Source organism: Rhipicephalus microplus, chromosome 7, assembly GCF_043290135.1.
Source record: "Rhipicephalus microplus isolate Deutch F79 chromosome 7, USDA_Rmic, whole genome shotgun sequence".
Classification (NCBI taxonomy): Eukaryota; Metazoa; Arthropoda; class Arachnida; order Ixodida; family Ixodidae; genus Rhipicephalus; species Rhipicephalus microplus.
The window spans coordinates 97,596,812-97,610,919 of NC_134706.1; the positions used below are offsets into that span (position 1 = coordinate 97,596,812).

The window sequence follows — 14,108 nt, forward strand, 5'->3', positions numbered from 1 at the left end:
GTGGGAGGCCGCAGCTTGTCCAGGCGCGTGTGCGCAATCACATTAAAAAGCCATGCATTCGAAGAAAAAAAAAAGAAGAAAAACAACTGAAGGTCGCGATGCGCGCGTGATGTTTTCCTGTGGCCCTGCCATATCTCCCTGCTTAGCTTCCAGCGCTTCGTCGGGAAGAGAAAAGAGAAAATTAAAATGCAGCATGCGACAAACCTTTCTAACTCCACCCACACTGGACAAATTCTTAAAATTTGCGCTGCGTTGAATTCCTCGGGCCATAATCTCTTCTAGTGAATTCATTTCATGGTTACTTGAAAAACGTTTTCAGAATCCATTTGTGCGCTAACCTCATCTTGTATTTGTACGGTACGCATTAAACGCCTTTACTGTACCCTTAGGCAGTCTATTAGTTTGCTGACTAGTATTATAACGCAAAACTTGGCTAGCTCAGCAGGATTGGTGAGACACTGACAGCATTAGTCAGATTACGATATACCAAAATTTGGTTGAATCTTCTCAAAAAGCATGCTAATGGTGACAGCAAGAAGTGATACTAACAATCCACCAGTATAGATGAGAATGATCGTACAATGATGCCAAGGAAGGTTTGGGGGATGTTAATAAGAGTATTTGCAATGTAAATATAAAAAAAAGAAGAGTGGAGAAAAGGTTAATACATATCTTTTCATGAACTTTTCGTTTTTCTATCTTTAGATTACCATAATAATATCCCCCATGCCCTCTTGCCATCGATCTCTGATGGCAAGAAGTCCTCTGAAAGAAGACTGAAGGCTGGGAGAGAGCAAAACAGCGAAAGCACACGCACGAAATAAAAACAAAAACACCTGTGCGCGTGTCTTCTCTGCTCTTGTCTGTTTTTCACGCAGTCTTTGTAATTATTTTTATTTTTATTATCAACAGTGTGTCTAACAAAGGAAACAAGCCAATAAATGTATGCTTCTTTTTTTGACATTCTACTAGTGATTGTACATTACGGGGTGTCGAAATTTGTACGCAACACAACACGCAAGATCGTGTCCATTGTCTATCACGGACACTGTCTCAGCTGGTGCAAGGTATACCGCAACGCCGATGCTGGGGCCAGTAGTACACTATATGTTGCCTTAAGATCATTCTAATCATGTAGCTGCACAACGGAAGCTAAGATCAATCGATCCCCGAAGCTACACACGCAATTAGCACTTGACAAAAAAGTGTCTAGGCTATACGATATATAGAATGGTGCACATGCTGACAACTCTAACTGTGTCGATCGGTACGCTTCGGGCTTCCCTTACGCATTCTTATTTGATAAAAGTCTTTCACCTCCCGTCGGTCACTCTACAGCTTCACATGTGATCGTCACATACGGTGACGATTGGGATTTAATACTATTGCTACATTATGCAACAATTTTTTAAATATTTTCACAGAAAATACACAGGAATGGGGAAACAGCACTCGTCTAATACCAAAAGGTGAGGTATACGTTGAGAACTTTTCAGTGATCACCGCTGTAACGATTAAGTTTGAGAGAGCTAGGGAGAACAAAGCTTTATATTCCATGTTTGTAGAGGTAGGGAATCCACCGGACTTAGCTTAGAGGCCAGTGCTCTGCCCTTCGTGTGGCCTGGATCTAGAGTTACAGGCTAAAGGAACTCAAAGCTTCCTACCAACCATCAGGTGGAATATACATACAAGAAGCAATTCCTGGGTTTCCACGTGGAGCAACTACCATGCAATATGTAACCTCACAGTAATAAGAATTCTCGCATTTGGTTCAACCTGATAGGTTCACGTGTATCGAATGTTTACTGCGAGTTGCTATTTTCGAATGTGAAATTTGTCATTGAAACGCGGTGTAAATGTCATGGCTGTCACAGTGCTTTGCTGATATATTATATACTGTAGCCTGATTGATTCATATGTGAGGTTTGACGTCCCGAAACAACCATTTGATTATGAGAGACGCCTTAGTGGAGGGCTCCGGAAATTTCGACCACCTGGGGTGATTTAACATGTACCCAAATTCGAGCACACGGGCCTACAACATTTCCGCCTCTATCGGAAATGCAGACGCCGCAGCCGGGATTTGAATCCGCGACCTGCGGGTCAGCAGCCTAGTACCTTAGACAGTAGACCTCACGGTGGGGCTATACACTGTAGCCTGTGAATGTAGCTTACTGTGCGTCCTGTATATGCTTGTGTACTATTTGTAGTTCTTTTCCATCCACGTGTCTATGAGCTGGTACAGTAACCTATATATTTTGCGTCCCATAGCTGGTATGTGCGTGCTGTTTCATTAAGCTTATTTACGCTAGACACTAAAAGCGAAATGTGCTGCACCTAGTGCTTGTAGCATTTAGTAGCCAAGAATTTACTTGAGAGGACTCTGTCACTGTGATCGACTATGTTATCGATAGGTACAATGCACGGATTCACCTTGTCTTTGTACTTGCAGGTGGTGAATCGCACTTGTGGCTTCGTTTATTGCTGCGATTCGGCTTTTTAAAAGAAAATAACGAAATATTCTGAGTTTTGTGACCCGATTTGAATTGAGAAGCCTACGAGAATGTGGTGTTGAAGCGCAACCACTAAAAATTAGCTGATTTTTGTTCGTGAGAAAACAACAGCAAGCCACACGAAAAGAAACGGAGCCAGAACTACAAGATTACAGAAATGCGTGAACTACCCATCATTCCCATGCTCAGTGAAGTGCCACTTATTGCAGCTCCCATAGACAGGAGCAACAGAATTCCCTCTGTTGTATATTTAGAAAGTTTTATGCTTGTGTGCAAGTTACAGAGACATTTACTTTTTCCTTCAATGCAAGATTGTGAATAAGAATTTGTAGAAGATTGTTATAGGTACTTTTAAAGCCCCAAGGTCCTAGAGGCACTGTTAAATCTTTTATTCATGAGTAAAATAGGTGGTTGAATATATTACAGGTAGCCTTTCATAGTCTGCAGCCAACTCAAAAGTTCAGGTAAGAACCGCCGTGCTAGTCTGGTTAGGGCACTCGGCTGGTGACCCGCACGTCGCGGGATCGATGTCCAGGGGCGGCGGATGCGTTTTCAATGGAGGCGAAAATGCTGTAGGCCCGTGTGCTCAGATTAGGACGCACGTTAAAGAACCACAGTTGGTCAAAATTTTGGAAGCTCTCGACAACGGCGTCTGTCCGAATTATGTGGTAATTTCGGCACGTTAAATCCCTCATATCAATCAATCAATAAAAATTCAGTCATTGCTTCGGCTACCTAATACGTAAACGCGCCTTATGAGAACCGTAGTGTTATTGAATAGGATTCGTTATAGTGGTTTTCTGTGTGTTTTTATGTGAACGGGCTTATATCAACTCTGTCTAGCTGTTATTCTTTACGAATTTTTTTTTCGTATTAAAATATAGACAGATAGATAGTCAGATAGATAGATGGATAAATAGATGAAAAGATAGATGGATATATAGATAGATAGATTTTAATGTAAAGTAGGTAAATGAATGTGTTGTGTATTCTTTCAGCCTCTTCGCAGTGTGTTCTCTGGAGGCTAGCACGTGTTTCACAAAGGCAGCGTGATCTATGCAGGCAAGCTTTTCGAAGACACTGCAGAGGATATCGCGGACATAAATTTGTTTACACAAAAGAAAAGTGCAGCTCCAACAACAATGAATAAAAGTTCATATCCAGATCAATTACGAATCAACTTTTTGAAGTATCTTTCATTCACGCTGCAAAACTACCGGATTTGTTCGTGTGACCGAAACAAAGGAAATTTCTTACTTTCAGTTCTGCATTATTTCTTCCCATGAATTTGAAAAAATTCCAAAATTAGTTGTCTTGTTCATAATAGTGTGCCTGAAACACTTGAATAAGTAACATGACTTCTATTATTCACGCGTACACTTCTATAGATATTGCATAATTTCACAACCATTGCAAAATGCATGAATGAAGCACTGCGAAAATCAATATGGTGACGATTACTTTTAAAGTGAATGCTCTAAGACGGACGGCCACCTATGGTGTAGGTGAAAATTTGTTTCTGGGAAAATATAGCAGTCGCTATTCATTTGAAATATTAACAGTCAACAGTCGGTCACCGTAAGCTGTAGACCGCCGCAGCGGGCCGAGCTTGGCAAGGGTACCGTGGCTAAATACTGCTAATGTGCACATCATGGGCAGTATTCGCGGGAATTAGAACTGAAGCGAATCACATTGCCCTTTGAATCACGTAAAAGAGTTCCCCATAGCTCGCATATGTGATGTGATGCCTTATTTGATTCATATACATTATCTTGGAGATTTACTAAGCATTGTTAACAAAGAACATGAGATCTTGCCTAATATCCGAATATATTGTTACGGGGAGTCTTTATTCAGGAGTCGTGAGTCCGTCGGAGAGCGGGATCACAGTGCACAGGGCACACAGGATGCCAGACAGCAGGGCAAGCCAGTCTGAGCCCCACAACCGTCACCCCCGGAAAATCTTTTCAGGCCTGCGCCCAGCAATTTGACGTCATTTCCGGCCGGCCGACTCTCGGGGAAGCCGCAGCGGCAGCGAGCGCAGCGCGGGCGGCGGTGGTGACGGTTCGGCGGCGTGGTGTTGACGGTGTTTCACGTTTGTTGCTTTCCGTTGTTGTTTTGCGGCAATTTCGTTTCCGTGCGTGATGCTGGAGTGATGCGACAATGCCGAATAAGTGTTGTGTACCCGGATGCACCGGCAACTACAAAACAGGAAAGAAGATACAAGTGTTTTCCTTCCCTAAAGACGCCGACGCTCTCAAACAATGGCTACGCGCCATTCCTAGGAAGGACTTCGTGCCGACTTCGTGCACTAAGGTAAGAATTTGAGATGCTCCTGTTCTTAGCTTGTCGTTGCTTGTTCGGGTAGAAATCACCTATGATGGGAAATACTTGAGCGTGTGGCCGCCGGGTCTCGCGAAGCGCTGACGCCAGCAGCGTTCGCAGCAAGGATGGTCAGCTGCGCTTTGTTCACTAACAGTGCCGTGGTGTCGTCCATTCTTGCAAGCTCTCGGTGGAAGCGCTTCGTGGAGTGCGGTGACATCACGCTCCCGTGTTTCCTTTCATGTTGCTTGTACCGCTTAGCGCAGCGCTTTTATTTAGATGCTTGCGAAACGTAGGTAGACTTTGTTTTAGCTACACGGACTGTAAACGCGGTCATGCAAACGGGAGCGCATTTTTTTCTTTTGAGAAGTGGCGTCTCAGACGTTCTTGAAACGTTTTTGCAGGTGTGCGCGAATCATTTCGACGCTTCATGCATTGAGAAGACGACATCGTAGACGGATCCAAGGACAGGGAGAGTTATTGAAGTTGCACTCCCAGTACCACGGTTGCGTCCTGGATCTGTCCCAACGGTATTTTCCGGCTGTCCGTCCTACCTATCAGTACGAGACCAGAGCACGAGAGAAACCCCTGACGCCAAGAGGAGCCGACAAGAAGCCTCCCAACTCGCCCGTGCTGTAGAAAAGTCGCTGGCGTCATATGAAGCGGAGCAAAAACGAGACCGGTTTTCGTCCCTCGAAGAACTAAGGGCTCGCCTGCAAGGGGTGTCAGTGTCTCCAAAGTGGACTGTGATTCATAAAGAAGAGTGCTCCATGTTTTTGAACATTATCGACTATCGTGAACCTTGTTTGAATGCGTCATTGACCGTGTTTGCAAACCTTGAAGTCTTTGCCTGCTATCAAGGTTCACCAATCAAGAACCTTGGTAGCGCTGTTGTACCAGACTCAGTTCAAAAAGTAAGTTCCTTGTTGGAAATTTTGAACAACCTGTCGATGCTGTCTGAGGAGCGCTGCACTTATTGCCACCTGGCTCAAGCAATACATTCCCTTGTTTGAGCCTTGTTTCCAGTTTTGTATCTCTTTACAAGTTGTTAGCTTTTAAAGGGGCTGTACTTTTTTCTTTTTTTTTAACTCGAACTGCCTCGGTGCCCACTGTAGCAGTTGTACAGTCCGTTTTGGTACCTAAGCTGTGTACACTTTCCTTGTGCACTCTGTGTACAGACATGTTGTGCACTGTGATTTGTTTTTTTCTTAGATTTTTGTTTGATTTTTTCCCTAGGACATGCACCTACCTGTGGCAGTACAATTACTTTTCTTTCTGTCATTTATCATGCTGTGGACCACAATTTAGTCACCAGTGTTCTTTTGTATTGTATTTTTTGGCAAGTGTTTGAACCTGATACCTTGTGTTGCTACTGCTACTATGATAAACGAATGGTATGTTTTCCTCTAACCTACAATTTAAATGAAAGTGTGCTTTTTCTGTTCCAAAGCTCGGGGATGTTTTTGCTGTTACAATCTGTTTTGTTTTCTGAGTTTTATGTGGCAAGATATTGTGTTTTGTACTTTTGGCATATTTTCAGCATTAAGGGCAACATCTTGTGTTGCCTGTCGTCTGCCTGGACCGAAAACAATGTGCACTGTGATATTTGTACAGACGGCGTCTGGCTGTGATAAATAAATACGCATTATTCCATTCACGATATTCATTATTTCTTGATACCTTGATAAGTTCCCCCGCAACGGTGGCTCAGTGGCTAAGGCGTAGCGCTGCTGAGCACTAGGGCGCAGTTTCGATACCCGGCTGCGGCGGCCGCATTTCTGATGGAGGCGAAAAGCAAAAACGCCCGTGTGTACGAGATTTCGGCACACAATAAAGATTCCCAGGTAGTAAAACTTGATCCTGAGCTCTCCCCTACGGCGCGCTTCATCGCCTGCGTTGCGTCGGCGCGTTAAACCATACAATCAATGGATACCTTGATAAATCGTGCGGACATGGTGTCAAGGAACCTCGCCCGAGTCGGTAGGCGTGAAGGGCGCTCGCGGCTGGCGCAGCCACCCAGCGAAGGGCGGCCGGCCGGCCGGCGCGATGTGACGTCGTCGACGTCACGTCACGTGACGCGCAGGCCTGAAAAGCTTCCGGGGGTGACGCCACAACACGAATGTCATCATTTTCTTTCATTAGATGTCATTTCAGCTGCTCCACTGGAGAGGTATTTATTTCTACGCCCATGACAATGTTCTGTGACCACGGAATATCTTTTTTCAACTCATGGGGACTCTGCTGATGAATTGGACACTCCTATATCATGTATGAGCTTCTTGTATTGCACAAAAATGTCAACACATTCTGGTCAGTCAATCACATCGACAACTGAAGCCTCTAACGAAATAAACGTTCTGAACACAACCTTGAGGATACAACATGTAATATCGAGTAATATTCTGTAGTATAAGCGTACGTTGTGATTAGTCTTAAAAAGCTGTGAATATGACGACGACTACATGGCTTAAGCGGACATATTTTACAAAAAGCACACATGTTACTGCGCCAATTTCCTTAAGACCAGGTTGTGGGTACATTGCCAGTGCGACAACAATTACCTCGCGTACTTTCACGTGGTTGAAATCGTGTTTTCCACTACACAGATTGCAGTCATACGCGAAATCTTCCCCGACACTAACCACTTTCAGTTTTATGGATAACATAATAATAATCCGCCTAGCAAACTTCTCTAGCAATATGCGTTCAACTTTCACAGGCTAAATTTAAAGGCGCTCTTTTTAGAGTGACCTAGAAGCGTGCGAGGCATAATGTTAGTCTTTCGTTCTTTTTGCTTGGTCAATAAATCTCACTTGTTAGAAAATATTTGTCTCCTATGTTTTTTTTCCTGTTTGTGTCTAGAGTTTTGCACTGGTTTTTCAAACTTTCATCAATTTCCGCTCATGCAACTTTCTATCGAATTTGAAAGAAGAGTTGTATAAGCATTGTGTCGGGCATTGTGATTGGCAATTTTTGTTGGCTCGAGAAGACGATCACTAACCTGAATAATTATCTCATTTTATTTGTTAGATAAACTTACAGTATTATATCATTAAATAATTTGTTAGTAGTTATGATATAGTTCAAACTTATGTCGTGCATGATTGAATAGATGTTCTTTTTATTACACGTTCTTCTATAGCACAATGTGAACTTCAACAAAGAATAGTTGTATAAATGGGACTATAAAGACTTCACTGACAAACAAAACTAACAAGATGACAGTTTTATGATAAGCATCGTGCAACGCGTTAACTGCTTATATATATATATATATATATATATATATATATATATATATATATATACATATATATATAGCACACGGGCCTATAACATATACGCCACCATCAGAAGAAAAGCAGCCGCAGCAGCCGGGATTCGATCCCGCGACCTGCACGTCCGCGACCAATAAAGCACGCATAAATAAATAAATAAATCATTATATATATATATATATATATATATATATATATATTAATATATAATATATATATATATATATATATATATATATATATATATATATATATATGTAACAGATGAGACATGGCGTCAGTCAGAACACCAGTTTATTCTGACCCTTCATCTTCCTCATCTTCCTTTCCCACATTCACCTGTGAAGCGTCACACGTTTTCCCCTCCCCCGAGAGAGCGTCAACTTATTGGGATAATAGTGGTGACGCAGTTTGTTGACGTGCACAATGTCAGTAGTTCTGCTTAACGGAGCTACGCATCGGTCGATCTCATAGTACACAGGAGAGACTCTGCGAAGAATTGCGTAAGGTCCTTCCATGACTGAACTGAGCTTTCCTTTGTTCGGGTGCCAAGGTGTTTCGTGGAGGACCAATTCACCAGGTTGGAGATCTTGTGGCAGGAATTTTTTGTCGTAGATTATCTTGTTCTTCTCGTGATAGGCAAGCGTGTTCTTGATTGCACTTTTCCTTGCTTCTTGCACACTCTCCATTGGTGCGTCTAAAACTGTGTCGTATGAAGGAATTCCATACATTAGGTACGATGGTGGATATCGTGTTACTTCATGTGGGGTTCTGTTGTATTCATTGACAACATCCGAAAGGTGTTTGACCCAAGACTTCTGTGGCTGCTCATTCATTCTGCACTTTAGCCGGGTTACAATAGTCTGATTTGTACGTTCGTTCATGGCTTTACATTGAGGGTGTTCGGAGGATGTGAACAATTGGTGGACACCATTGCGTTTTAGAAACTGCTTGAATTTTCCAGCTGTGAAAGCTGGTCGACGATCAGATAGGAACTTCTTGAGTTTTCCTGCTGCAAAGATGGCGGTGATGCACGAAATGTAGGCGTCACAAGTTTCGTTCTTGTGGGGAAACGCCCAGACATACCGCGTAGCGTGGTCGATTGCCAAGTGAATTAACTTCTTTGTCGAGCCATATCCTGAAAAGCCACCTATAGTGTCTATTGCTAAAAGATCAAAGGGTTGTTCTGCAGGTGGTAGTGACTCGAGAGATCCGAATCTCTTGGTTTTCGGCTTCTTGCAACGCTTACTTATGTCACAGTGGCGGACGTAGGATGAAACGTCTGTGATGATTTCCAGCCAATAGTAGGATGATGACAACAAGCCCAGAGTTTTCTTTACTCCGACGTGTCTGAACTGACAGTGTGCTTTCTGCAGAAGGCCCAGTCGAAGCTTGAGAGGAACGTACACTTTGCGAATTCTTTTACGTGTCACGACAGTGACCCCGTTTTCCGTTGTGTACTTGCAGCGAGGGCAGTCATCCTGGTAAGTTTGAAGTTCTGGTAATGAAAGGAGTTGAACCATAGGGCTTCGCGAAAACGCGTCTGGCTCGATGTTTTCGCCGCCTTTTTGATGTCGAATGTTAACGTCATACATCGACAGCTTCAAAGACTATCGAAAGAGCCGGCCATGTGGGTTTTTTATGTTTCTGAGCCATTGTAAAGCAGATTGATTGGTGACAACAATGAATGGTCATCCATGTAGGTAGCAGTGCCACTTGTCAACAGCGTCAATTATAGCGAGGCATTCAAGCTCTGTAATGGCATAATTTATTTCGTGCGTGAGTAGCTTACGCGAGTGATAGGCAATGGGGTGTTCTTTACCATCATGATCTCTTTGCTTCAGAACTGCACCTACGCGTACGTTAGATGCGTCGCAATAAAGAATACATGGTTTCTCGCAAGAAAAAATTCGTAAAATGGGTTCTTTGGTCAGACATTATTTCATGTTCTCAAAGGCTTGTTCACATTAGGAATCCCATTCCCATGGTGTGTCCTTCTTCAGCAGCTTCGTAAGTGGGAAAACTATGTCACCTAAGTGTGGTATAAACTGGCGGTAAACGTTGGTGGTGCCTAAAAAACGCTGAAGCTCTTTCGAGAATTTCGGTCTTGGGAATCGCAATACAGCTTCTATGTTCCTTCGTATAGGCGACACTGTACCGTGCGACGCTCTGTGACCCAGATATTCAATAGAATCTTGGGAAAAATGGCAGTTCTTCAATTTAAGTTTTATGTTCTCCAGTTTTAGGCCATGCAATAGAGCTTAGAGGTGCTGTAGGTGCTCAGTAAATGTGTCGGAGAAGACTACGATATCATCAAAATAATTAACGACATTCTTTGGGTTATGTTTTCTGATAACTGATTTCACAGCTCTTTCAAATGTAGCAGGAGCATTTCTCAAACCGAAAGGCATAACAAGCCACTCATAATGGCCATTCGGCGTGACGAAAGCTGTTTTTGGGATTTCCTCTACGTTCATTTTGACATGCCAATAGCCTGATGTGATATCCATTGTCGAAAAATATTTAGATTTTCCCAGGTATTCTAGAACATCGTCTATACGCGGAATAGGTTGGTAGTCAGGCACAGTGACAGAGTTAAGTTTTCGATAATCAATGCATAAACGTGTGCGTCCTTCACCTTTTTTCTCTGCAAGATTGACTGGAGCCGCGTATGAGGAAAAAGATGGACGCACTACACCTTGCTTGAGGAGTAAATCCACTTGCTTGACAATTTCCTCTTTGTCTGCCAGGGAGCATCGATACGGTGGTCTGTGGATAGGCACGTTGTTGCTGAGGGCAATGCAGTGTCGTTCCTCCGCGATACATCCGAAGTCCATCTGAGACTTTGAGAAAATGTCTTCGTAATTGTGAAGCACCTCTCTCAAAGCAGCTTGTAGCGATGGTGGAAGGTGCGTGACATCAACGGCTTGGAGAGGGGTTTCGGCGCTGAAGACACACTTTGCTGCTTGAAAGGAATTCTGCAAAGCTTTGTTGTCTTGAAATAATGTCATTGTGTTTGAATCCAGTGACAGGTTGAAAAAGGAGGCGTTGTCCAAGCCTAGCAAGAATTCAGTCTTCATGCCTGGTAGAACGTGTGCTTGGACTGCCCGCTTTAACTTCCCTATTTCCAACTGTATGTGTACGCGGCTCAAAGTTTTTGTGGTTGAGGTGACTTGTTGGACACTAATGCATGAATCCTTGAGCAATTGAAGCTTGAGTTTTTTGAACACAACCTCATTGATACAGGTAATAGTCGCTCCTGTATCCAGAGTCGCGTTCACCATGTGTCCGTTCACAAGTGCACCAAAACGTATTAATGAGCCTTTGGGCCGCCCTCTTCGTTTCCCTGGTTGTCAGTTAGAGCAGACACCATTTCACGACGAGGGCACTCATTATGCCAGTGAAACTGATTCGGCAAACCAGTAGATGCACAATGTCGGCACTCACTGTGAGGGGTGCGCATCAATCCTGCTGGGATCCATGGTCGCGTAGAATGAGGCTCTTGACGCATGAGCTGCCGTTTTGACGAGTGTTGGGAAGCATCTCCGTGGACAGAGTCTTCCACTTGAAGCGCAGCAGCAAGCCACTTGGCTGGGATGGTGAGCGTCAATCCAGCGAGGCACCTTTCGATCTCTTCGGGTACACCATCAGTCAATCCTGATACCACGTGAACGTCTTTTAAGTCTGTGAGGTGACCAAGGTGTGTCTTCTCTTCATAGCAGTGCCTGATGCGCTGTTCTCTTTTGAGCCTGCAGTGTATGAATTGGCGGAAAGGATCGCTAACAGGAGAAGAAAATCGTGATATCATGCTTGTTTTGATGCCTTCCCACGTATCTTCTGCGTCGAAAATCTCGGTGAGGTACCAGCGGTATGCCTCACTTTCCAGGTACTCGCTGATGCAGTTGATGCGATCTCGTTCGGACCACCTGACGTTGCTCGCCTTCGTTTCGAAGAGGTGCAACCACTTGTCAACAGGGACGTCGTCTTCAGATCCGGTGTATTTCGGCAGGCTGATCATCGTCTTTGGTGGGCTCGTGATGTTGCTGCGGTAGATCCTGTCGACTTAGTGTAACGGATGAGACATGGCGTCAGTCAGAACACCAGTTTATTCTGACCCTTCGTCTTCCTCAACTTCCTTTCCCACATTCAGCTGTGAAGCGTCAAGCGTCATATATATATTGTGAGAATTCATTGTACGTCATCTTCCTCATCTATCAATAACCATCATCAGTCTTCGGCCCGTTCCCCTTCATCATCGTTGCCATCTTGGTGTTGCTTGAATAAAGCGTCAGCTGCACCGTTGTATTTGAAATGGTGGAAGGTGCTTCCTGATCTCTTCGACCTCTCTCCATTCAAAGCCAGCTCTTGGAGCTCCGTTCGGGACGTCGCTTGCGCCAGCAGAGCACCATGGCCCAAGAGCAAGCCCAACCGAACCACCCGCCGGTGCAACCACCAGCCGCCAACCCTAGCCCGGTCAACAACCCCCCTCGGGAGCCTCCAATCTTCTCTGGTCTGCCTGGCGAAGACGTCGAAGACTGGCTCGACAACTATGACCGCGTAGGTGTCTACAACAACTGGAACGAGGCATCGAAATTAGCACGCGTCCAGTTTTACGTCTCTGAGGTTGCCAAGACGTGGTTCCTGAATTATGAGAGCGACTTCCGCGATTGGTCCTTCTTCAAAGACCAGCTCCGACGCATTTTCCGTACACCGACCGTCCGTTCAGAAGTTGCTCGCAAAAAACTGGCAGAACTTGTTCAACATTGCGGTGAGTCCTACACTTCCTATATTGAGGATGTGCTTGCACTTTGCCGCCGTATCGACGACACCATGTCAGGAGGTGATCGTGTCTGGCAGCTTCTGAAGCGTATCGGACCTACCGCTTTCAACGCCCTCGTCGCACACAACCCTTCAACGGTTTCCGACGTCGTCTCGGTATGCCAGCGGCTTGATACCTTGCAGTCAACCCGCCTGCGACCCGACTTCTCTGAGAACCCCCTGGCAAACAGTATGGAGCTCCGATCCGTCATTCGAGCTATAATTCGTGAGCAATTTCAAGCCTACACTTTACCTCCTTCTAACAACGTTCCTGCTCAACCCGCCTCTAGCGATCTGCGTGGAATTATTAGGGAAGAAATGTCAGCGTTTCAAAGCACCCACCGTGCTCCACCATGCACCCAACCCGCTTCGTATGCACAGATCGCTGCAATGCAACCCTCGCCGTCTCAAGTACCACCACCTGTACCTGATCACGAACATCTCGCACTTCTAGTCGCCCGTCCACCGAACCCTACCTACCATTCTTCCTGGTGGGCCCCACGTCCTATATGCTGCTACTGTGGAATTCGAGGACACATTTCCCGGGTCTATCGACGTCGGCAGCAAGATGAACGTCGTGGTTATGCCGCTTTTGAACGAGACGACACTTGTACTCGAGGTTACTACCGTTATGCCGACAGTCCTTCCAACCACCGATCACCGTCTCCTGTGCGCGTTTCGAACACGACCAACAATACACGTGCATCCCGACCACGCTCCGCTTCGCCACTCCGACGCTCTGTTTCACCCCTTCGGCCTGTCTCTCAACTGGCTGCCCAGCGATCGGAAAACTAAACAGTGCAGTTTTTGGAGGGAAAACTGCATCGCGGCGAATTGACCCAAGTCCTCCTGAACGACCGTCAAACATGTCCTGTGGAAGGTGTGTGGGTGTTGGCTTTGGTGGACACGGGAGCAACTATTTCAGTTATGCGTGCCGACTTGTGTTCTCGATTACGGAAAGTGAAGACACCCTACCTTGGATCATCTTTGATTGGGGCAAATGGAGCAATAATTAGACCATCGGCCCAATGTACAGCGCATGTCTTCATTGATGGTATTCTTCATCACATCACCTTCGCTGTCTTAATTTCTTGTGCGCATGAACTAATTTTAGGTTGGGACTTTTTCTCATCAGCATCTGCATTAATTTCTTGCCGTCAACGTGTAGTCGAAATGA

At 44.9% G+C, this 14,108-nt stretch overlaps 1 protein-coding gene across 1 annotated transcript in view; it reads left to right on the plus strand.

Moving 5' to 3' along the window:
• Window positions 1-3,682, plus strand: part of LOC119179128 (uncharacterized) — a 240,185-nt gene extending 236,503 nt beyond the window's left edge. The window contains exons 8-9 of the mRNA XM_075869518.1: window positions 1,425-1,469; window positions 3,512-3,682. Coding sequence (XP_075725633.1) covers window positions 1,425-1,469; window positions 3,512-3,663 — 197 coding nt within the window. The 3' untranslated portion in view covers window positions 3,664-3,682. The remainder of the gene's footprint in view (window positions 1-1,424; window positions 1,470-3,511) is intronic.
• Window positions 3,683-14,108: the final 10,426 nt, after the last annotated feature.